Genomic DNA, 26,036 nt, shown 5'->3' with positions numbered 1-26,036 from the left:
ATATTAACTCGTTAGGATAAACAAAAACAAATCAGATTCCATTGTTATCATACAATTTGAAGGTAGGTAGCAAATAAACTAGAAATTATACAATGTTCTCGTTTTGTTGTAGCGGAATCTGTATGCTAGCAGATCGAGCGCCAAAAGGCAAGCTCGAGGATTCATCTACATTCATCCACATTTTTCTTGTTGTGATTAATGTTTATATGATATATATTATATCAGATATAATATATATTATATTATATGTATATATACAGGGCTCAGCATAAATGAGTACACCCCCTTCGAAAAGTAACATTTTAAACAATATCTCAATGAACACAAAAGCAATTTCCAAAATGTTGACAAGACTAAGTTTAATATAACATCTGTTTAACTTATATAATTATATGATATATTATTTATATTAGTTTCTCAAAATTTGCGTTATGTTTAAAACGGCAATAACGAGCGGTTTGAAGGCATTGCTAACATGCTGTTATATAAGCGGTGTTGTGTCATGTTTATTTACCCTCTTTTCATTTTTAACTTGTTGATTCTTTACCTATGTGTCTTTATTTGGGTTATTCCCCTTTTAGATGATTGTATTGATATTGTCTTCGCAGGTTATGTGTATCTACTAAATCTAGTGTGAATTAAATAGGGGGTGGGGCACATTTGCTATAATGTTGTTGAATGACTCAATTGGGACATGCTGTTTAGTGTTTAAACCATAGACCGTAAAAAAAAAACAAAGGGGATGGGAGGAAAAAATATTTCCCTCGCAAAACTTTTCCTTTCTATCGCAAAGATATTTGCGTTCCCTCACAAAACGTTTGCGTTCTCTCACAAAGATATTTACGTTCCCTCACAAAACGTTTGCGTTCTCTCGCAAAGATATTTACGTTCCCTCACAAAACGTTTGCGTTCTCTCGCAAAGATATTTACGTTCCCTCACAAAACGTTTGGGTTCTCTCACAAAGATATTTACGTTCCCTCACAAAACGTTTGCGTTCTCTCACAAAGATATTTACGTTCCCTCACAAAACGTTTGCGTTCTCTCACAAAGATATTTACGTTCCCTCACAAAACTTTGCGTTCCCTCGCAAAAGGTTTGCGTTTTCTCGCTAAGATATTTGCGTTCCCTCGCAAAAAATCCTGTTGTTTTAGGTTCTCTTGCTACATAGGCTTATGTGATCCCTAGAGAAACTTCTTCCTTAGAGAGACTTCACACTAACTAATTTGCTATTTCAACAAAGTATCATCCTAAATATTATCCTAAAAGTTCATGTGCTCCGTATGTTTTGTGTACTCATTTTGATATTTTGATTTAAGACAGAACTATTTAGCTCAGGGTCAGATCATCATTCGCTAAATAGACCAATACTTAAAATGTTAAGACTAAATATACCACCATAGTAGTTTCTCATATTTGTCATAATAAAATTATATTCTATGGATTTAATACATATGCAGACAATGTAGTGACCTGTCACTTTTATTTATATTGCGCTTTTTTACAATGCAGATTGTGTCAAAGCAGCTTTACAGTGAAAATAATTTGGCTGTACAGCAGCTCTAGAAAAAATTATCCAGAATCACTTTTTGAGCAAGTACATAACCAGCCAGTGTTCAAAACTATCTCCTTACCTTAGCCCGGTTCACAACGGTAAGCTTGTAATAATGTTTTCTAAGTCGAGTGGTAATGGTAGGTTTCTGCAGGAAATTCGAGCATGCCGCCGTTCATCTTTGCGTCATTACGTCACGTCTATTTACATAAAGAACGAGTCCCAGCTAGTATAGGCTATATCACATGTGAGGATGCTGCAGGTGATGGATCATTTATAGCCTTTTCTCACAGCAGCTGGAATAATTAAACTTATCATTTTGATGGCAGATTGTATGGTATGACAAATTAGAGATTAGACTGTAAAGAAAAAGAAACCTACAGGTAACGCTAATACACACTAAATACACAACACATAGTCAGCCACACGTTCTCATCAAAACATTAGATTCATCCGCACTGAGGAGATGTCCCGATGCACATCTATGATAATTCCACAAATAACTGCAATTGCAGGATTCAAACAGAGATGGTGGCAAAGAGGCAAATCTTACAGGTGTCTAAAAAGTGCCTGAAATGCTGTCCGTGTTGGCATGTTGCTAAGTTTTGAGACTCTGCTGAAAGGTACATGCAGCATGTTGCCTAGTATGTTCATCTAGGGAATAACAAGCCTCGGGGCAAGTCATTCATTTGTTAATTTCCTTTTTGTTTTTCAGAGAACTCCTGGTCAAAACTGCATATTCTTTGAGACAGACCTTCTGCACTGAATTTTGAAGCATATTTTGGGTCCATTTGTTTGAGACTCTTCCCACCTATTCCATAAGTGTGGTGTCCAGCCACTGAGTATGTCAGTGGCTCTTCTCATGCGATATGCCACGCTCAGAGGGTCCCGTGTCTGCAGCAGGGCTGCCCTCAGCCTGACCAATGCCCATCAGGAAGACCCAAGATGTGCTCTACACACTCCATCATCTCCTCGATGCAGTAACTCCCGCCTTGTTCCAGACAGCAGTGGCCGTCCAAATACCTGGGACTCCATTGGGATCTGGGACAACCGCATCGATGAGCCCATCATGCATCCGTCAAGTATCTGCTATGGTAAACTTATTCTCAAAGTTTGCCTGACCAATGTGGGCTGCGCCTCACTAATTGGTCAGCGGAAGGAGAACGAAGACCGCTATCAACTATCGCAGATGAAGGATAACATAAGGGCTTTTCAAACTTGAAATAGTTAACCCTGGGTCATTCTAAACCCCTGGTAAACGGAATCCTGGGTTATCTTTATTCACATTTCACACTGCTCATACTGTACCTGGGGTTGACAGTTAATCCTGGGTATTCATAAGCTACTGTTTCACACTGCATATTCCTAAACCCTGGGTTAAAGTCCTTATCTGCATGTTTGTGGTGTCACTGTCACTGACTGGACAAACACAGCACGTGACCTGTTTACATAAAGGCTCTAGCGTTGTGCGTCCTCATATTACACATTGCTGACTGTATCAAGTTTTTTCTTTTTTCCTATCATACGCACAAACTACTGTTTATACATCGCACTGTATTTCCGTGACTGCCCAAAGGCACGCAATTGGTTGTTGGTTGCTAAGCATCTAGCTGGAACATTCTAACACTGCATTCACATTGTACAAGTTTGGCACCACATTGCGGAGTTAATACCCCAAAAGCCCCACTATCCCTGCTCCAGAGCAGGGTTTCATAACCCTGGGTAAAAAGCGGTGCTAACCCCGCATTTAAATTACAAGTGTGAAACGCTCCTTTACCCGGGGTTAAAAGTGGTGTTTATAACGACGATAACCCGGGGTTAAGCGCAGTGTGAAAAGCCCTATAATGTACTTTGCAGTTTTTGATGGGCATGGTGCAGAGGCTGCTGAATTCTGCCACAAGAACATGGAGAAGCATATTAAGTAAGGATCAGTCGTTTAATGACGGTTATTGGGTTTTATTTTATTATTATATCCCTTTTCCCTAGTTTTGTCGTGAATATGCAAGGTGTTCCGGCTATGATATCTCAATTGTACTCACGTGCCATTTATGGATTCCAATCATGTGCAATTAGTTATTGTGTAAATGTAAACAATTGTACTTACTCTTTTGCATACATGTGCCAAAACATGCAGTTTGCCTAAATCAATTATAAATTCAAATCTGAGATCTAAACATTTGAGAATTGAGCCAAAAGCAATTGAGAAAATTGTCTTTTTATTTATTTAAGCATTTTAATATGTTTGAAGAACCACCAAATAACAGGCATACAATAAGGTTATGAAGTGACATACTAGAATACATGCATTATTGCATCATATTTTATATGATTATATGAGATAATAAAAATTACAAAATGCTTTAGTTCAGTTATCCTACCAGCTGTAAAGCATAAACAATAAAGGTCATCCAATGAAAGGGAAAAAAAAAAAAAAAAAAAAGTAGAATATCTATAGCTTTGACATTGTTTATTTACAATTATTTACAGTTTTTATGATAAATATTTAAATTGACTGAGCTGTGTTGCATCTATATTTCAGATTTGTGACTCAAAGAAGCTCAGTGAATCACATAATTCATGTACCATTTTAAAAACCAATCAGCTACAAGTTTTATCAACATACACTTGTTTCATATATTTTGGGCTTGAGAACCTTGGGGGTTTGGAACCTCGAGGGGTTGTTCACCCTCGTCCAAAAACCTTACAAAAGTTGATTGCATGTACTAGCTTGTTGCGAAGTGTGTTGATATTGCTGTATTTTGGAAGAATTAATCTGCCAAAACAGGTCTGGGCCTCTGGCAAACGGTCATCTGGATCAGGACCGTCTGACTGGCAAATCTTCAGAGAGCACATTGAGAAACCTCCCACAGGTACACGGTTCCTTCCATACAAGAACACTGAAGAAAAATAGAGTGAGGCAATAATAATAATAATAATATTTCTTAAATGTCCAAATGATGTTGTAGATGAAAAAAAAGAAAAGAAATTCTTATGTTCAAGTTAAAGCTTACTCAGAAATTTCTTCTTATTCTCTTCAGAGAACTCAAAGAAAACAGTCCAGAAGTTCTTGATAAGCTCATCAGAGGCAGAACATCTTTCATAGGAAGCCAACTGAAGATGAAGCAGGAAATACTTAATACTAAATGTTAAATGCTTGTTAGAAATTTGCAAGTTTTGCAAATACATTTACCGTTTGAAGCTCCTGCCATTCATATTTAGGGGAGCCTTGGAGAAGCTCCTGGAGTTCCTCAGGGTGGAACATTCTCCAGATTTTGAGTGGACAGCCCTTAGAGAAACCACTTGAAAAATGCTTGAACTGATTCTTCACGGACTTGTTGAAAACAAAGTCGACATACAAATCCACATACTTCTGTCTGCAAGATAGATAGATAGACAAACAGATGGATAGATAGGCAGACAGACAGACAGATAGATAGATAGATAGAGAGAGAGATAGATAGTACACTACCTATTAACTTTGGTCACTTGAATTTGACCTCCGTTTGGAATGAGCTCTTGCCCTTTGACCTGAAACAGGTAAAAGGCTAATGTAAGCATTTAAACAACAGCTGTGTACACTTATATACAAGTGAACCATACAAACTGTATTACTGTGAAATTCAAAAAGAGTATATCCACGACGTCCTCATCCTCCTCAAGAAGGTTTTTCAAATTTCTAATGTGGGATTTTAAAAATACAATTAAAAACATGACCTGCACTGTAAAAGCACTGTGAAACAATATATAAAATCTAATGGTTTTAACCGTTTACCTGGCCTCCACAGGGGACAGTTCCTCCAGATCATTCAGAGTGGGACTCAGCTTGAGCAGTTTCTTGAACAAGGCCAGTGGGAAGTTAATGTCTATGTAATGATGGTTGTACAGCGCCATTCCACAGATAACGCCAAGATAGTAAAAATCCCTATTACCTTGCGTGTGCTGAAAAGACCAAAACATATTGATATATGGGGAAGACCACATAAGGAGGAATAAGGATTGTTTGGAGTAAAGCTTACATCAGGATTGAACCAAACCAATGAATTCTCATGGACCTCCAGCACCCTTTTCTCCCATTTGAGAAGAGACTGGGAAAGGAGGGTGAAGAATTCTGCCGATAAGCCCCTCCAATCTATTCCATTCTCCCCAATGAACACCACCTGTACAGGAGACATTTTCATAAATATAAAGGTAAAATGCACTGTCAGACTTTTAAACTCTGATTTCAATTCTGTAATTCTTTTACCTGTAACTGATGATAAAATGAGTGGGTGTTTTGTCTGAGATACTCTAGCGTGTCTGTCAACAGTGATTCCCTGTTTATGCGCATCACGTTGTCATTTAACATGAGCATCTCTTGGTCAGGAGAGAACTGTACGCGGATCTGCAAGAACTAAAAGAGGTACAATTATGTTAACTTTAAAGGGGTAGTTCACCCAGAAATGTAAATTCTGTCATCATTTACTCACTGTAACTTTACTTTACTGTCAAAATTAGTTTTAATTTTAATTCATTTTTCATTTTAATTACATTTTATGAATTAAAGAGTTAGTTCACCCAAAAAAATTCTGTCATTAAGTACTCACCCTCATGTCGTTCCCCACCCGCAAGACCTTCGTTCATCTTCTGAACACAAATTAAAATATTTTTGATGAAATCCAAGGGTATCTGATCCACACATAGGCAGCAACGTCCTTTTGACATCCAGAAAGGTAGTTAAAGACATGGTTAAAATAGTCAATGTGACTACAGTGGTTCAACCTTAATGTTATGAAGTGACAAGAATACTTTTTGTGTGCAAAAACAAAACAAAAATAAAGACTTTATTCAACAATTTGAACTGTAGTCATACATAGTGAACTCAATGCAGGCTTCCTTGTTTACTTCCGAATGCCGTCTTATTATTGGCCAGATCCTGTGTCAGCATCACATGCATACGCCGTGCTGCTCATGTGTTCAGCTTCGGCCAATACTGAGTTGGCGTTCAGACGTAAACAAGAAAGCCTGCACTGAGTTCACTAAGTATGACAACGGTTCAAATAGTTGAATAAAATTGTTATTTTTGCTTCGTTTTTGCACACAAAAAGTATTCTCGTCGCTTCATAACATTAAGGTTGAACCACTGTAGTCACGTTGACTATTTTAACCATGTTTTTGAACGACATGAGGGTGAGTACTTAATGACAGAATTTTCATTTTTGAGTGAACTAACCCTTTAAACAGCTTGTAAACATATGATATAATCACTGATATAATATGATATAATCAAAATTGAAAAATTGAAATAACCAGTTAAACATGAGGGTATTATGCAATTGTTTAAGACATTTCTCCAACTTTTTTGGCATAAAGCATTCTTTAAAATGGAGTCAAGAATCCTAGAGTTCTATATAGAACCCCCCCTGAACCTTTTTTTTTTTTTTCTGAAAGTGTATTTTGTGTCCCACATAAGAAAGTCATACAGGTTTGAGGGTAACTGTTGCTTAAAAATTAAGTTATTTTGCATATGTATGACTGAGTACATCCATCTCTGACTTACACAAAACATTCTCCGTTTAGATTGGGTGTCAGCTGCAAAAGGGAACTTGACCAATATTTCAATAATTCCCTGAAAGAAAGATCCATTGAAGTACTGTAAGATTCGTTAAAGTTACTGAACACAGAACATCAAAAATGTCATGCAAATCTCATTGAAATTTTCATATGCATCTTGTCAGAAGCCTTGATACCCACAAGGTAGTAATCTCTCAGCTGTCACCAAATCATTGAAATCTTCAGTGAAACAACGGCCCATTAACATCATTCCCGCCAGGCCTTCCAAGGTGACCTGCAGCTATTGATGTATAGAAAAAGAGAAATTTCTGGTATTTTGGTTTTTGTCTAAAAATATCTTTGTGAAACAGAATTCACTATTGCTTTGGTTCTCACCCTATCTAGGAGATCATTGACCTCATGAATGATGAAATCACCGTTTGTGACGTCATTGTGGCGACTGCAACAGACCTTCACAACCGAGACGAAGTATAAACTATTATACAATGATAAGATTAAATTTCATCTTGTGATCAAATATTTAAAAAAGGCACCTCATAGAGCATCTGAAGGATCTGCAAAAAGTTCTGCAGGCATCTAGTTAAGTCATGACCAGTTTCACCACAAGAAATCTGGCCAATCAGCTCAGCAGATTCTTTGTGAAATAACTTCACCAAGCCTTTGAGCCAATCATCAGGGAGTTTGGACCAGTACATCTCTGAGAATATATCATACAAATACTCAGACAAATACTACAAGGACAACAACACATAGGTTGAAACGGTCCTCCAGCTTTACCTAACATATTGCGAGCAGCAGGTTTTAGATCACAGATTTTGGAGGCCAGTGCTCCAGTGAGTTCAGTTCTTTGTTTCTGGAGTCCTCTGATGAGCTCAGGGAGGAGAAGGTAAAGTCTCAGAGCTTCAACACCAGTTGGATTTGGATTCAGAGACGGCAGCAGTTTCTGTTGAACCACCTTCACTACCTGAGGTACAAAAAAAAAAAAAAAAAAAAAAAAAACCCATCAACTGCATCTCACTGTTTAAAATGTACTGAACATGTTTTGTAAATGTTGGATTCATCATTACCTCTGATATTGACCTTTTATTCTCTAATAACTTTGCAAAGGATGTTTTAACCAGATCAAAATCCAACCCACAATGCTGCACAGACGTCTGATAATGTTCATCACAACTACAAAGACAGAATGTTACATAAAATCTGTGATGGAAGAAATCATTTTTGGCATAAGGAGGAGAAATTATTAGATAAGACTCTAATTTTACCTTGTTTTGAGGAAACTTCCATTCAGAGAGGCAGCAGAGGAGAACACTGTGTTTATTTCCCTGTAAATATCAAAACAATACTTTTTAGTCCATTTATATGCTCTAATTAAATAATAGTATGAACCCTACATATTAAGATTAAGATTCACTTAATAAATTGTGTAAACATTATATAAAATAAATACTATCTGATATTTCTGCTATTTAATAGTAAGTTTGAAAAGAAGGACAAATGCATTAAGGTCATGACACACACCTCAACATGCATTCACAATAATTTAGAGCGACATGGACACAAATGGTATACAAAAACAGGATTTATAGCAAAATCATAGGAACGGAAGCTAAGGCAAATGCTCACTCCTTTATTGTTACCCATGAATCACTTCCAAAGACCCATCGGTCAATCATTTTGTCATTTAATGTCAAAACCCCGGATTTTGGCTTGCTTTCATGCTCCTACAAAATACAAAAAAGTAAAATATAAGTAATCACAGTACAGCAATAATTTATATGTTAAACTATTTTTTGAAAAATGAAAACTGTCTGTCTTACTGTACCTTGAAAAACAAGGCAAAGGAATGATTCTCTCCAGCGATGAGTTTTTCAATCGTATATTCGTGATCACATTCTGTGTGCAACATTTAGTTTAGAGTTCTGAGCAACATCTTGAGTACAAAAGTATTCATAAGAAAATATCCTACTGCTAAAAGATGATTTTTAATTACCAGTTGACAGATCCACAGGGAAAGGTTTGATCATTTCTCCATTTCCCAGCTGCCCTTGCATCCCACATCCAAATGAGTAGATCAGCTTTGACGATGCGACTGATACGAGTGTGTGACGTCTTTATACAAGAAAAAATAAATTACTGAACTGAACTTGAACCATAAAAAAAAAAAAACTTGTAGTTGGACTAATATTTATCTTAACCATGTGAGGAACTATCATTATGTGCTGCATGAGAGCTAAAGAAGTTTGTGTGCATAAATAAATCTGCACTACTGCTCTGAAACACTGATTGCTTATGAAAAGTCTAGTTTACCTCCCACATGTGACCTGTGACACTTTAGATCCCCACAGTTCAGCAACCACCCGCGGATGATGTTCATCTTTAAACGAGTTGTGCCCAAGCTGACCAAAACCTCCTGATCCAAATGTGAATACTGTGCCGCCCTGAAACATAAACTATTTACTACATTTTCTGTCAAGCTTGTTGAATCCTCTTATCTAATATCAAAAACATAAATGTATGATATATTACAACATACTACCTTTGATAGAGTGGCAGTGTGTTCTCCTCCACATGAGATGGACACAATTTTCTTTCGGTTCAGACTATTTACAATAGTTGGGACGTGTCTGTCTGTGGTGGAAAAACAGTAAATTCATCACCTCCAGTGCTTTGATATAGATTTGACACAGTATTGCACAAATGTAGTACATTTCTATGTGCTTTTATACTGTTACTGATTTAGTTTGTACATGACGAAGTATTCAGACCTGTAGTGTCTCCAAGGCCCAGCTGTCCAGCCGAGTTCTTTCCCCATCCGAACACGACTCCAGAGAGAGACAACACAAAGCTGTGGTCTCCTCCAGCGCTGATCTGAGCCAGTGGGATCCCACACAGACTCTTCACCTGTTGAACTGATGAAGAGCCGGGATGTTCTTTCTTCAAACCCAGCTGACCGTGAGAGTTTTCACCCCATACGAACAACTGACCATCTGAAAGACCAACAACAGCTCTGTATATCTACACTCAAATGCCAATCAATTCATGTCAATCATAAGACATCAAAAGATTAAAACAAAACATCAGATGTTAGATGAAATGGTCATGAATACCATTGGTTAGTGCCATTGAATGCTGGTCTCCACATGTGATCTGAATCACCTGCCTGTTTTCCAGACTTTTGAGAGGCCTGCAGGGAAGAGACAATCTGTCAGATATATATATTTGTTATTAACATTTATGGTATTCTATACTGTTATGCCTACATAAACATACCGGCACACAGTAGATTTGTCCATAATGAGAACTCTTCCTCCATCAGCAAGAAGAACCGCACCAGCTCCTCCACAGACAATCGATCTGATTCTGTCATCCATTAGCTGCAGTTGCTCTGGAGTAAATAAAATATTTTGATTAGTTCAACATCTGTTCAAACTGTAAACATAAAAACAAACATGTTTTCATTATTAATACATGGCGTTTATCTTACATTTATTACAAACCCGATTCCAAAAAAGTTGGGACACTGTACAAATTGTGAATAAAAAAGGAATGCAATGATGTGGAAGTTTCAAATTTTAATATTCAGAATACAACATAGATGACATATCAAATGTTTAAACTGAGAAAATGTATCATTTTAAGGGAAAAATAAGTTGATTTTAAATTTCATGGCATCAACACATCTCAAAAAAGTTGGGACAAGGCCATGTTTACCACTGTGTGGCATCCCCTCTTCTTTTTATAACAGTCTGCAAACGTCTGGGGACTGAGGAGACAAGATGCTCAAGTTTAGGAATAGGAATGTTGTCCCATTCTTGTCTAATACAGGCTTCTAGTTGCTCAACTGTCTTAGGTCTTATTTGTCGCATCTTCCTCTTTATGATGCGCCAAATGTTTTCTATGGGTGAAAGATCTGGACTGCAGGCTGGCCATTTCAGTACCCGGATCCTTCTTCTACGCAGCCATGTTGTAATTGATGCAGTATGTGGTCTGGCATTGTCATGTTGGAAAATGCAAGGTCTTCCCTGAAAGAGACGACGTCTGGATGGGAGCATATGTTGTTCTAGAACTTGGATATACCTTTCAGCATTGATGGTGCCTTTCCAGATGTGTAAGCTGCCCATGCCACACGCACTCATGCAACCCCATACCATCAGAGATGCAGGCTTCTGAGCTAAAGAGGACAAAGACAACCCAAGTTGTTATAACAACTTGGGTTGTCCTTGTCCTCTTTAGTCCGGATGACATGGCGTCCCAGTTTTCCAAAAAGAACTTCAAATTTTGATTCGTCTGACCACAGAACAGTTTTCCACTTTGCCACAGTCCATTTTAAATGAGCCTTGGCCCAGAGAAAACGCCTGCGCTTCTGGATCATGTTTAGATATGGCTTCTTTTTTGACCTATAGAGTTTTAGCCGGCAACGGCGAATGGCACGGTGGATTGTGTTCACCGACAATGTTTTCTGGAAGTATTCCTGAACCCATGTTGTGATTTCCATTACAGTAGCATTCCTGTATGTGATGCAGTGCCGTCTAAGGGCCTGAAGATCACGGGCATCCAGTATGGTTTTCCGGCCTTGAACCTTACGCACAGAGATTGTTCCAGATTCTCTGAATCTTTGGATGATATTATGCACTGTAGATGATGATAACTTCAAACTCTTTGCTTCTTTTTTCTCTGAGAAATTTGCAAATTTCTTTCTGATATTGCTCCACTATTTTTCGCCGCAGCATTGGGGGAATTGGTTATCCTCTGCCCATCTTGACTTCTGAGAGACACTGCCACTCTGAGAGGCTCTTTTTATACCCAATCATGTTGCCAATTGACCTAATAAGTTGCAAATTGGTCCTCCAGCTGTTCCTTATATGTACATTTAACTTTTCCGGCCTCTTATTGCTACCTGTCCCAACTTTTTTGGAATGTGTTGCTCTCATGAAATCCAAACTGAGCCAATATTTGGCATGACATTTCAAAATGTCTCACTTTCAACATTTGATATGTTATCTCTATTCTATTGTGAATAAAATATAAGTTTATGAGATTTGTAAATTATTGCATTCCTTTTTTATTCACAATTTGTACAGTGTCCCAACTTTTTTGGAATCGGGTTTGTAGATATTATGTAATGATAATTTTAACAATAAATAAATATAGCTGCGAGCAGCAATTATCGGGGTTCAAGCTCTTTAAGGCTTCTAAGCACATAAAAAGGTTTTATATTTTATTTAGCAAGCATGTATAGCACTTAGATCATAGATGGAAAAGACCATTTACAGCCAATACAGGCAATTTACTAAGGAAAAATGTTTTTTGACAGTTATAGACACTTATATATATGAGAGCATGATTTTTTTTTTTTGCCACTTCCTATCAAAATTTTGACATTTGGTCATTGAAATATACCGATCGACCTATGTTTCTGTATTTCCTACGGTGGTTTCATCTCGATCGGACTACAGTTTCGAAGATATTTGCAAAAGTTTTTTAAGCACTAAATCACAACGTTGCACAAACCACAAGGCGAAACCTGGCATGTGTGGTATCGTTGCACTCGGCAAGGATTCAGGAGTCTAAGGAGGTGACATAAGTCGACCACACCCAAAGTTATAACCATTTGAAAATTTAATTTTACCACTAGGTGGTGCTGCTTCAAAACTTCTCAGTCTCCTTCAGGGCATTGTGCCGATGACCAATATGAACAGTGCGTTCCAAACGGGATATATCGCCCTCCGAAGGGCACTTTGGAGTGAAAACAATCATGGCCGCCATATTGAAGGGTCGTTCCAAACCGAAGTGCTCAAAACTGGCCAGTTCAAGGGGCCTTCAGAATGAAGGATTTTGAAGGGTACAACTGATGGACACTTCGGGCCCCCATGATCCTTTGCACAGGGAAGTTGTTTGTCTTCACAGAATGGGTACAGGAGGCTAGGTGTTCGATTTTACCTATACATGTATGTATAGTATTTTTCTATACTACTGTAATATTTATACAAGTTAGATTTAGTACATTATTATGGTCAAAACGACATTGTACTTCAACAATAATACTTTACAGCTCCCTTTATCAGTCCATTCAAATGTTTCAAATACATAGACACAATATACAATATGATGCGATAAACCAAAAATAAATAAATAAACTAACATTAAACAAAAGGCACAGCTTGCACAATCTACTCCTCCTTGATTGTCTCGTTAAGATGATGCAGAAGTGCGTTCCAAAAAAAGAGTTTTTTTGACCCCTACACCCTTCATCCCTTCGAAGCTCTCACTCCGGAGGGTAAACCCATTGAAGCGATTAGGACATTGGGATGAGCCCTTCCGAATGGAACGCAAGGTTCCATTTGGCCTCCATTAACCTTGTCTAATAGGTGCTCAAAATTCATTGGCCGATGGTAGCCATGTTTTTTGAGATACAACAATGTCCTCATAGACAATCATGGCACCTTGGACCAAGACACTGCATGCATTCAAGTCGATTGGACTAACAGGTGAGTTAGAGCCGTTTTCATGTTTTTCATGTTATAGCGCCACCAAGTTCAATCGACGCAATTTTTTTTTTTACTGTGACCACAGATTGAGCCTACACAAGTTGGTGAAAATATATAATTCCAGAATGTTCAATAGTTCTAGCTATTTTAGTAAAAGTGGCCCTTCCCATTTCGAACATTTTGGCACCCCTTAGAAACTTTAGAAACTTTTTTTTGATAATTATTCATATTCAGACTCCAGAGAATATTTCTGCACTGGTTTGGTTCCAATCAGGCCAAAATCCTAGGACTAGTTCGCAAAAGTAGGTTTTTGACAAAATTCAAAATGGCGGAAATTTTTTCATGAAATGATAGACCTTATGTAGCCCCGCCCCTTTTCAGCGTTACGCTCGTTGTCTTTTGACTTCGGGTTTGTATTTCCACAGCGAAATACTTACATATTTTTGAATGAACTGCTCGTTTTAAAATCGTCCCGGTCTACTGACATTTGTTAAGACATCTGCAATGCTCATGATAACTTTCATCAACTCTACAACAAGTAAATCCACTTAACCAGCTAATTATTCTTTGACAGTGATGCCATAGAAATGTACAGAGCTACCGCAAAACGGAAGTTCAAAGACAATTTTATAAAGATGGCGGCGCGCTTGTTTCTCTGGCGCATAAGGTCTATAAGACATTTGAGTCTACGACAAACGGTCTAGAGGTTATAAGCAGTTTTATGTTTTTTAATCACTGTAGCGCCACCTATTGGCCAATCTGGGTCATACTCTGTCATCCTCTCCCCAAATTATGACCTATCATCTGGCCAACTTTCAAGTCTCTAGCACATACGGTTTGGTCTGCATGATTAATTTTACGGCAGAATAATAATAATAATCCTTACAATTACAATAGGGTTTTAGCACTACGTGCTTGACCCCTAAAATAGTGTAATTTAGTGTAGGCTACCTAGTTCTCCATCGTGATCATAGTCTTCATCGCGCAATCTCAGGACCGAGACCTTCCCATCCCGGATAAATCCAGCAAAACTCCTTCCAGCTGACATGTCCTGAACTCCTGATTTCGGACACATAGATCGTATTCCACAATTGCCATGTTTGACTTCGTCAGGCTGTAACAGACCGAAGCCCTCTGTGACTTGCGCTTTCCAGCAGCACAACATGTTCACAGCTGACGGATCCTCCAGCTGACTGAGGAACACACAGTCATATTGAACTGAAACCTCAAACACGCTGGTTTCAGCCAAAACGAAACTTGTTCGATTTCCCACTAAATGAAAGTGTTTGGGAACCATGCTTGATGCTGTCAATAGAGAGTCATTAGATAAAACGTACAACAAAGAAAACATATAGAGGGATGAGGACAGTTAATTGGAAAAAGAAACAAAAACTTAAGGGATATTTCAACCAAAAGTTTATATTCCAGCTATTTTTATCTCGTGTTGTTCGAAACCAGTATAACTTAATTTCTTCCACGGATCACAAAAGGAGGTGTTTGGCTAAATGTAATGTAAACATTCACTTTTAAATGTAAACATTCACTTTCACTTTCGTCAGTTTTTCATGTAACGAAAGTGAATGGTGACGATTCTGTACATGTACATGACCCTACTACATCAAGATCTACATGTCGATAGATACATATGTATTTTAACACACATATATTGGCAGTCTGAATTATTTTATAACGAAACCTATGTAGTAAAACACAAACAGTTCGCTTATTTGCATTCCGAGTTTAGTGCGCCAAACTACTGTTTCTCCCAAATCATTGGTTTAGGTCCACGTCAATCACAGAAGTCTGGCCAATCAACTGATTGAACCCCACCGACGAAACAGAGGGATCTGATTGGCTCACAGGTATTTTCCTTCAGAGGCGGTCGCTGCAGCTAAGCCGAAACGATTCTAAGTGACCGACTGTTTATTACATATGTTAACTCGTTAGGATAGACAAAAACAAATCGGATTTCATTGTTATCATACAATTTGAAGGTAGGTAGCAAATAAACTAGAAATTATACAATGTTCTCGTTTTGTTGTAGCAGAATCTGTTTTTGCTAGCAGCTCGAGCGCCAAAAGGCAAAGCTCGAGGATTCATCTCCATTTTGTTTGTTGTGATTAATGTTTTAATCAATAAGCCCCTTCTGGTATAATTTATATCAGTTTCTCAAATTTTGCATTATTAGTTGTTTAAAACGGCAATAACAAGCGGTTTAAAGGCATTGCTAACATGCAGTTATATAAGCGGAGTGTTGCGTCATGTTTATTTACACTGTTTTCATTTTAAACTTGTTGATTCTTTGCCCAGGTGTCTTTATTTGGGTTATTCCCCTTTTAGATGATCGTATTGATGTTGTCTTCGCAGGTTATATGTGTATAATCTATTAAATCTTGTGTGAATTAAATAGGGGGTGGGGCACATTTGCGTGTAATGTTGCTACTGACTGACTCCAGTGGGACATGCTGTTTAGTGTTTAAACAAAGGCTGTCTCATAACCCAACGAGCTGACTACTTAGGCAGCGTTTTGGGCATGTATTATACAATGTTTTTATTGAATGACTTAAGTGGGAAGGGCTGTAAACATGCTATTTAGTTTTTAAACAAAGGCTGTATCTCAAAAACCCATTGAGCTGCCTGCCTAAATAGCTTGTTTGGGAAATAATAGTTGCCTAAAAAGTGCCTGAAATGCTGTCTGTGTTGGCATCTTACTAAGTTTTGAGACACCACTCAAAGGTACGTGCAGCATGTCGCATCAGTATGTTCATCTAGGGAATAACAAGCTTCAGGGCAAGTTATTAATTTGTTAATTTCCTCCTTGTTTTTCAGAGAACTCCTGGTCAAGACTGTATATTCTACGAGACAGACTTTCTGCACTGGTTTTGAAGCGTATTTTGGGTCTATTTGTTTGAGACTCTTCCCACCTATTCCATAAGTGTGGTGTCCAGCCACTGAGTATGTCAGTGGCTCTTCTCATGCGATATGCCACGCTCAGAGGGTCCCGTGTCTGCAGCAGGGCTGCCCTCAGCCTGACCAATGCCCATCAGGAAGACCCGAGACGTGCTCTACACACTCCATCATCTCCTCGATGCAGTAACTCCCGCTTTGATCCAGACAGCAGTGGCCGTCCGACTACCTGGGACTCCTTTGGGATCTGGGACAACCGCATCGATGAGCCCATCATGCTTCCGTCAAGTATCCGCTATGGTAAACTTATTCCCAAAGTTAGCCTGACCAAGGTGGGCTGCGCCTCACTAATTGGTCAGCGGAAGGAGAACGAAGACCGCTATCAACTATCACAGATGACGGACAACATAATGTACTTTGCAGTTTTTGATGGGCACGGGGGTGCAGAGGCTGCTGATTTCTGCCACAAGAACATGGAGAAGCATATTAAGTAAGGATCAGTCGTTAATGACTGTTAGGGGTTTTTATTTTTGTATTATATCCCTTTTCCCCAGTTTTGTCATGAATATGCAAGGCGTTCTGGCTACATGGGGACTCAAGCCAGTAACATAAAACCAGTTCTCAGAATTCCTTCAGGAGATGGGCATGTGGTGTTTTAGAATAACTAACTGTTTATATTGCATATTGCATTGCATTTTTTTGTTTCAGAGACATTGCAGAGGAGGAGAATAACTTGGAGTTAGTTTTAACCAAGGCATTTCTTGAGGTGGACAAAGCGTTAGCAAGGCATCTTCACTTCAGTGCAGATGGTAGGTCCTATTTCACGAATTTATTCTTTTTTTAAGGCATGCATGTTACGTGAATATAATACTCTGTAGTCTCTCAGCTCAGTTTTAGAGTCTTAATTCAGTATTGCTTTGATGCATCAGGTATACATGTAACAGAGCCAAATTGACATTTGTGAGCAAAGCATGGCAATGTAGAATAAATAAATTCAGGTCACTTTAGATTAGGGTCCAATTCTCACTATTAACCAACTATTAACTACAACTTTTGCCTCAGTAAACTCCTAATTACTGCTTATTAATAGTTAGTAATGTAGTTGTTAAGTTTAGGTATTGAGTAGAATTAAGGGATGTAGAAAATGGTCAGGCATAAATATGTGCTATATAAGTACTAAATAGCCAATATCCTAGTAATATGCATGCTAATAAGCAAGTAGTTTATAGTGAGAATTGGACCCTAAACTAAAGTGTTACCAGACATTGTTTTGTTTAATAAAATAAACAGTGATGCCTAATACAGAGCAGTGAAGACCTATATGATCTTCTAGTGATAGTTCACAGACTTCTCTTTGGCTCTGTAAAATGCGTCCGTCCCATTAAGATAGCACTTGTATATACTAGGGGTGGGTAAAAAAAAAATTGATTCTTAGATGCATTGACATTCTTTCTCCAAATAGTTAATAATAATTTTTAAATAATAATAATTTTATTTACTGAAAATGGACAAACACTGGTTTGGAGGACATGTCTGCAGTGGCATATATACCACGAAATGGTGGTTACACTGTGCGGTTTGTGCAAACAAACATACACAGGAGCTTTCAGATAAATTTGAGCAAGGCAAAAATCTCAAGCTTTAGTTTACATCATCTTAAAGGCACAGTATGTTTTTTTTTTCACCGCTAGGGGTCGCTAAACTCTTCAAAACAATAACAAAGGTGTAGATTGATGACGCAGTGAATGAGCGTGGAATCATGGAACTTGTCGTCATTCCGATGGATCTAATAGTGTTTATGAGGAAATAATGTTTATGGATGAGTGAATGCATTCATGTTTTTAACATGACTGTGGTATAAAGCAGGGCGCGGCCGAGAATTGCGGGCGCGATTGCTAATGAGAGACAGATATCAGTGCCACACTCAAGTCCCAGGGGATATAAAGGAATGAGGACATTTCATTCTACCGAACTACTTTCAAAGCTAAAATACTACTAATACAGGTCAGTTTATTTGAGGAATTAAAATTGCGAGGTAACGCAGCGCTGTTTCACTTGGTCTCACGTTACACTATCATACTAAACTGCATTTGAGTAAGTTGTAATGTTATTCTATGTATTAGTTTAATGGTTGTATGAGACTAACAATAAGCTAGATCAACATTAGAATATCATACTGATGATATTTTTGAACGAAATAACAACAGCGTGCCGCTAGACGTTATGCAGCTGTCCCTGTCTGTTTCCATGGTTACTATGCAGTACAAGGAAACCAGGGATAACGCAGATATTACGTCATTGACAGGCGACAAGTGACAAGGGAGGGATGGGCACTATTTAAAACTGTGAATTTCTCTGAATTTACAAATTCTTGGAAACATTTAGGATAATGTAAGTACACAATTGAACGAAATATGTAACGCTGTGTAAGTGGTTTTTGGATATTTTAATATAAAAATCTTACATATTGTGCCTTTAAAGAAAACATCCAACTAGCATTTTGCATCATTAACTCTAAATTTAAACGATTAAAAATGACAAATTATATTATTATAATTATAAATTATAATAAAATTATACAAATTATGCAAATAACACAATATAATTAAGACACTCTTTTCTTTTTTTAAAAAAAATGTAAATAATATAGTATAATGAATATAGTAATACGTAATTTTATGTAACTGTAAATAACTCTTTGTTATAAGTCGTAATTATAATTGCTGTATCCTAAACGATTTTCCTGAAATATTCTCTAAATAAATTTGACGTGAAACAAGTGTGTTATTAGAATCAGTATTTTAGTCAAACTGTTTGCGCTTCCATTCTCTTTTTGCAACTAGGCATATAGCGGCAGCCAGTACCCGCTAAGAGGCTAAGTAGTGGGAATGCATCCATGACGCGTTTCGATGCAAAAGGTTTTAATTACAATATAGAAATGAACAGCAACATGTTGAATGAAGACGGTAAAATAGAAAACACAAATAAACCAAATAAAATGAAACAAAGATAACGAAACGGTCAACAGAAAGTGAGCGTCCCAGCTACTCACCCCCTTCCTCCATGCCATCCACATGCAAGCTAACAGATAATGTGCACCTATACAAAGTGACGTAACAAACTGGAAGTGAAAATTTCAAAATAAAAGACATCAAACCCGTATCTGGCACCTACAAGGCAGATGACGTAACTAGTAGGGGTGTAACGGTACACAAACATGATGGTTTGGTACGTACCTCGGTATTGAAGTCGCAGTTCGCTACGGGTTCGGTACAGCAGGGTGAGAAAAACTAATCATAAAATTGCTTCTTCTTTTTTCTTCTTTTTTATTAAAAGTGGTTTATTGAACAAATTGTCTCTCTCTCTTTAAATAAATTCAATTATAATTAACGTTTTCTTAAGGATAAAAAAAAATCTATCTCAGCTAATGCTGTAAAATATATACAGGGAGCCTTTTCTTGCACATAACTATAATATTAAAGGTTACAGTTAACAACAGCCCAAACTATTAAATTCATTTGCTAATTATTTTTAGATATAATAATCAACACTCAAATAAAAAAAAAAAACATGTAAATTGCACAGGTTTTGGCAGGTTTTGCATTAACTTCTAAACCTAATGATAAAATTATTACTGCAATTCATTTATCACATAATCATTTACACAGTTACTGTCATAACTTGTTTTCATGAAAAAATTTATTTAAACATATTAAGACATTACTAACAGGTAAAGTAAAGATAATGAATATATAAGCTAATATAGTGCATGTTATTTAGTGACATGCTCCCCTCTAGTTAATTTCTCTAGTGAACTAACATGCCGTGGACACTAAATGACTTGCCTGAGGTAAATGTAATGCTACTTGAGATACTATTCTCAAGCTGTTTTATTGATGTCTTTCCAAAGTTGAAACATTGGTTGAGAGATAACATGTAAACATATCTATGCATAGATCATCTGTTCTTCTTCTTCTGCACTTTTTCCTGTTGTGGCGGTTAGCAAACAATGTTGCATTACCGTGTGCGCCCCCTTCTGGATTGGAGTGTTGATCGCCTGTGACTGACTGTATTCGTTGTCTGACTGTATGCACTGTACCATGACAGTTCGAATACATGTACCGTTACACCCCTAGCGACTAGGATATCTGTGTTGTGCCATGCAGAACTGCTGTCAGTTAATAATTGCAATGTTTTTAGGGCTGAATCAAGACATTAGTTATTAAGTTATTATATTCATTTATTCTATTTCTGTTCATCTTAACAAAAAATTTGCCTGCAAGCCACCTTAACTAAAGATTTGCACCCAATGGAGTTGCTGAAAAATCAAGATGCATCAGAAATTATTTGGACTCCTTGAACTGAAATATCAAATGTTACATTAGATTCCCACCCCCAGTATATAATATTAATGCATCATTTAAAAAAGGATTTTGTCATTTTTCTTTAACATAGCCTTGTTAGATTCATGTGTGTTGATAAGGATATTAAATGCTGTTAGAATAAGTACGATTATGCCAGGTGCATCTTATTCATGTAGTGTGCGGCCCACTAGTGTGGCCTGCTGCGTGACATGTCCAATCTTGCCCTGTGTGTGTGCGTGTTATATCTACAACAGCCGCGGACCCAGCTTACCCCCTATAAGAGCTGCAGCTCTGCACTACCTTTATGGAGGCCGGCGGGCTAGATTGCTCCAGCGGGTCCTTGCGTGGACTTCTGGAAGGTTCCTGACCTTTCTCTCTCTCTTTTCCTTTCTGTCTTTCTCTCTTATCTCACCTTTACTGTGCTCTGCCTTCTTCACATATGTCGGTTGCTGGAAAATGATTGGTTAGTCGTTGTGTTCAGAGCTTGTTTTCTGTGTATGGATAGCGCTAGTTTTTATTTGATGTTGTAGAAAATAAGCACAAGATATTTACTGTGGGAGAACAAAGTAATTTTCAATGAAGAAAAGCTGTTTTATGCTATTAATGCCTTTTTGTAGGCTAAGCAATGGTATTTACTCTTCTCACATGTGTCCTATGTGCTAGTCAAAAAGAAACAATGCTACCTGCTTGCCTTGATCACTTCAGTACATCATCTCTTTTGTAATCTCCCTCTTTTTGTTTCAGTTTACATTTATGTTTTTTATCAGCTTGTTTACCAAAGCATTGCGTATATATATGACAAATATTCACAGTACTGTGTAGTACACTAGAATTATGTGCAAATCTCAGAACAGGACTAAGAATAATAGCTGTTTAGTTTCTGTGTGTGATTATGTATTGTGCAAAAGCTCTGTATTGCGTGTTATACTGTATCGGTGACCTTAAACTCGTCACAGACTAACCATTCAGCCTTGCTCTCTGGTGTGTTACAGCCTCTCTGTTGAGTGCAGGGACCACAGCCACGGTGGCTCTGCTGAGAGATGGGATCGAGCTGGTGGTGGGCAGTGTGGGGGACAGCCGTGCCATGCTGTGCCGCAAAGGCAAGGCCGTCAAACTCACTGTGGATCACACGCCTGAGAGAAAGGATGAAAAAGAGAGGTACAGTTTGCCTCTGGGAGTTCTAACTTCTCCAAGCAGATTAAGATGCTGTGAGAGCACTTCTTTTGACCCTTATGTGTTTGTTTCTGAAGGATACGCAAGACTGGGGGTTTTATTACGTGGAATAGTTTGGGTCAGCCTCATGTCAACGGCAGACTGGCCATGACACGCAGCATTGGAGATTTCGACCTCAAAACGTCAGGTGTCATCGCAGAACCAGAGACTAAGAGAGTTTCAGTGAGAGAATTTTTTAAGTTCAGTTTAAGAAATTGAAAATGTGTTCTTTAATTTTATATATATATATATATATATATATATATATATATATATATATATATATATATATATATATATATATATATATTTATACACACACACACACACACACACATGATTTTACTGAATTTATTATATAAAATGTTTAAAAATAAATGGAAAATTAAATAAATTATTTTAAAATAATATAAATACTTATGAAATATTTTACTGAATTGCATCTCAAATGAAGTTGTGTTGATTTAAATGTACCTGTGTTGTCAGTTGCATCATGTCCATGATGCCTTCCTGGCACTCACTACTGATGGCATCAACTTCATCATGAACAGTCAGGAGATCTGTGACGTCATTAACCAATGTAACGACCCTAAAGAGGCCGCACAACGCATATCTGAGCAGGTGAGTCAAATAATCCAACATCCACTATTAATATTAGTAGATATTCTAGTTATTACACTCAGTTCTTTATGGCATACATACTGTATATCATAAATTGTTCAGATTTACCACAGATTTTGAGAATGATGTCTTTTGGTTTGTATCAAAGTTCCAAGTAAAAAGAGAAAATCAGATGAGATGAAATATTGATTCATTAGATCACAAATAGAGAACAACTAAAAAATTAACTACTGGTTATTTAATATTTCTAAATTGGGGATGGGCATTTTTGTCATTTAGAGTATTGATGGGGCTCAAAAACAAGTACTCAGGGGTGCTTGTCTGTCATGCCGATAATAAAAATAGAAAACACTATAAAATAAAACACTGTTGTGAAAATAAATGTTGCAAATAAAAATATGACATGAAAATATTTCTATGAAAATATGACTCGAAAAATAACACTGCTATATTATCAATAATGCATCAATGTTTTTGAAAAAGAAACCCAGTCATAGTCAGTAATGTCGGGCATTGCCGTTTGAGCTGACGCTGAAGAGTAAATGAACACGGTCAGTAAACTGAAGCGCTTTGTTAGCGGGTTTATAAACTCAACCGAATGCATCTTATAAAAGATTAATCAGATATATACAACATAAGAGTAATATTACAACTTACATCTGCACAAAAGGACACAAATGCACATGTGAACTTGACGTGCTTATCTGAATGTGTTACTCCCGTTGTGGATGCGCTCTTCCTGTATCAACAACACTGAAACACAGGCAACTAAACGCAGAATTTACAACCTTCTATTACAATAGTGTTCTCATTAGGGATGCACCGATACCAGTATCGGTATCGGGCCCGATACCAAGCTCATGTACTCGTAAAAATACCCCCGATACCAAAGACCGATACCTCACGTGACGTAACTGACAGAATTTTCCGTGCACAGAGACATCGACGGCAGCAGCAGAAACAATATCAGCCTCAGAGGTGTGGAAATACTTTAAAATGAATGATGACAACCCACACATTGCGAACTGCATGCTTTCAATCACAATTTGTTATCGATTAGTGAAAGCAGGATAGGCGGAATCGCGCTGAATGACACAGACCAGAAGCGTTCTCTCTTTCTTGTGCGCGATCCCAGTTCTCTCAGACAGCACGCGATCAGTTCTCCTTGTGCCTGAATGGTCAAATGCACACATAGTTGTCAAAATGTCCATCGTGTGGAATATCTCATGTGAATATAGTCAGTTATGGCTTAAGTGGACGTAAACATTTGGGTGAAAACAGGATATGTGTCAGTATCCATGGATTCGGTCTTACAGACCTCAGGTAGCACACAAAATGCTGCAAGAATGACCAATCGGAAAAAAAAGAAATCTATTTTTAAAGTCACGGCAATCATCGAATTTACGAATCATCGCTGTCACGTCTGAGTATTTGAGTACTCATGCACATCCCTAATGTAAGTTATTTTTTGAATGTCCAGCAAAAACAACTATATTGTGATGTGTACTGTTACCGTGATATAAAACTACTCATTTATTCTTGTCTCTATTGTGAATGCAACAGTTTTAAACATGCATATGATTCGTAGTGTAACTTTATTGGTACTTTTCCTCTTCTGCCCCTCTCAGGCTCTTCAGTATGGATCTGAAGACAACAGCACTATCATCGTGGTGCCGTTCGGTGCCTGGGGTAAACACAAAAGCTCTGATGTGAGCTTCTCCTTCAGTCGCAGTTTCGTCTCCAGTGGCCGCTGGGCCTAAGCAAAAATAATAAGATATTGATGGTATAAGTGATGCACAAAAGTGACTCACTAATATAAACTGACCAATGTGCAATATTCTCTTTGTCCATCCTGTGAGGATCACCTCAAAAAAAGACCATTACAGCCAGAACCTACATTTAATGTGGTTTTGGAGTTGATTTTCACTCATCACAATGATACTGAGCTATTTTACCTAGAGAAGCAAATTAATGTCTAAGACGTTTGTGTTAAAGATCTCCTAAACTTCAAGGTTTTCCTTGTCTTGAAATCTTTCTCATATTTATCTCCTGACCTGTGGTGCTAACCAACAATTTGGTTACCTCAGTTCTGGTTTTCACTTTTGCATATATAATACTTTAGAATACTTTTCCTTGCCATAGTGGAATCAACATTTTATTTTCACAAACGGAAATTTAAGCACTTTCAGATTTTGGGAGATTCCATTTGTTTTTGTAACCCTCATGACTCGCGTCTTTGTTGTGTTGAGGGACACGCAGAAGCACATTTCAGTGGTCTATAGTCTTTGTCTGATGGCTATGCACGTTCATAAGCCCATATTCACAGAGTTAGACCACTGTATATACTGTGTATACTGAAGTATGAACTCCTATTCCTTGTGCAAGCACACATTTCTATAATTCGATTCATTCATACAGTTTTCCAGTTTAACAACCAGCAATTTTAAAGCTACACTAAGAAATATTTCTACCAAAGGGAATCTGCAACCCAGCTAGAGGACCATTGTGTGAACAAATTGATTTTTCTGTGCCTTCTCCATAAACGTCTGTTCGTATTTCACATGCTTGAGTCATTCTGGTAAGGAACTCAACTTTAGGTTCATATCTAAAGTTTTAAACTGTGACTTGTGCTTATTTAGTGTTACCAGACAAACTATTTTTGTTCAGATTGTATGGTTTTCCGTACAATGCATAGATCAAAGTGCAGTTTTATGTTATTTATATAATGTATATGATGGACAGTTAACTTTATGGTATATGCGTTTGTATAGATGTTATATTTAAATACATCTTTTCTTCTAAAGTCTCCTAGTTACAGGAGAGAAGTGAACGTCATTCATTCATTCATCCATTGACATGATCGTTGTAATGGCAGACATTCTGCTGTAACTTTAAAACCTCCAGCTTTTAAAACCTCCAGTGAGTTTTATTTGTAGAGCCAAACACACGTGACCTCAGCAAGTCGGCATCTCGGTTCATATTCTAGTGCTGTTTCTTCATGTATTGATTTCTGCATTAACATTTCATTCATTCTCATTCAGCATTTCCTCTCATTTTAGACTTTTAACAGCCTTTTTTATGTCTTCCTCTTCCAAAGCATATCCAGTATATGATGGGTGTCCTTTTTCTGTTCATATGTACTGTTCTTCAGTTATTATGTTTCTGTCAGAATGTATTACATTCAGTGTTAACAAAACTGTGCATGGATCTTACCTAGAACAATCTGTAAAACAACTAGAAGTGTTTCCTGCTCTATATATGGACCTATCTTTGCTATTATTGATATGCTGTTTATTGTAAAATACAGTGCAGCTGTGAATAAAGTTTTTACCAGAAACATC

General features: G+C 37.5%; 3 protein-coding genes across 7 annotated transcripts in view; 1 reads left to right on the top strand and 2 right to left on the bottom strand.

Moving 5' to 3' along the window:
- The window catches only part of LOC127501281 (probable E3 ubiquitin-protein ligase HERC4), a 29,649-nt gene extending 14,746 nt beyond the window's left edge, over positions 1-14,903 (bottom strand). Inside the window, exon 1 of the mRNA XM_051873588.1 lies at positions 14,595-14,903. Coding sequence (XP_051729548.1) covers positions 14,595-14,888 — 294 coding nt within the window. The 5' untranslated portion in view covers positions 14,889-14,903. The remainder of the gene's footprint in view (positions 1-14,594) is intronic.
- Positions 40-26,036, top strand: ppm1kb (protein phosphatase, Mg2+/Mn2+ dependent 1Kb). 3 transcript variants are annotated; one of them, XM_051886800.1, is made up of 7 exons: positions 40-62; positions 16,421-16,988; positions 17,207-17,307; positions 21,855-22,020; positions 22,113-22,257; positions 22,561-22,695; positions 24,324-26,036. In XM_051886800.1, exons 2-7 carry the CDS (start codon positions 16,549-16,551, stop codon positions 24,453-24,455), a joined length of 1,119 nt encoding a protein of 372 aa, XP_051742760.1. In that variant the 5' UTR covers positions 40-62; positions 16,421-16,548; the 3' UTR covers positions 24,456-26,036. The 3 variants fall into 3 exon arrangements, with proteins under 3 accessions (XP_051742760.1, XP_051742833.1, XP_051742681.1); XM_051886721.1 differs by lacking the exon at positions 40-62 and adding an exon at positions 15,423-15,585; XM_051886873.1 differs by lacking the exons at positions 40-62; positions 16,421-16,988 and adding an exon at positions 3,438-3,471.
- Positions 3,750-8,048, bottom strand: LOC127508718 (probable E3 ubiquitin-protein ligase HERC4). 3 transcript variants are annotated; one of them, XM_051887015.1, is made up of 10 exons: positions 7,087-7,102; positions 6,134-6,173; positions 5,794-5,940; positions 5,567-5,707; positions 5,323-5,489; positions 5,163-5,226; positions 5,020-5,078; positions 4,741-4,924; positions 4,562-4,661; positions 3,750-4,447 (listed from the first exon to the last, which is right to left on the bottom strand). In XM_051887015.1, exons 2-10 carry the CDS (start codon positions 6,137-6,139, stop codon positions 4,233-4,235), a joined length of 1,083 nt encoding a protein of 360 aa, XP_051742975.1. In that variant the 5' UTR covers positions 6,140-6,173; positions 7,087-7,102; the 3' UTR covers positions 3,750-4,232. The 3 variants fall into 3 exon arrangements, with proteins under 3 accessions (XP_051742975.1, XP_051743116.1, XP_051743056.1); XM_051887156.1 differs by lacking the exons at positions 6,134-6,173; positions 7,087-7,102 and adding an exon at positions 7,878-8,048; XM_051887096.1 differs by lacking the exon at positions 7,087-7,102 and having other exon boundaries at positions 6,134-6,176.

The sequence above is a fragment of the Ctenopharyngodon idella genome, chromosome 1 (assembly GCF_019924925.1).
Source record: "Ctenopharyngodon idella isolate HZGC_01 chromosome 1, HZGC01, whole genome shotgun sequence".
Taxonomy (NCBI): Eukaryota; Metazoa; Chordata; class Actinopteri; order Cypriniformes; family Xenocyprididae; genus Ctenopharyngodon; species Ctenopharyngodon idella.
The sequence above is the reverse complement of the archived record's forward strand: the minus strand, read 5'-3'. Positions and strand labels throughout refer to the sequence as shown.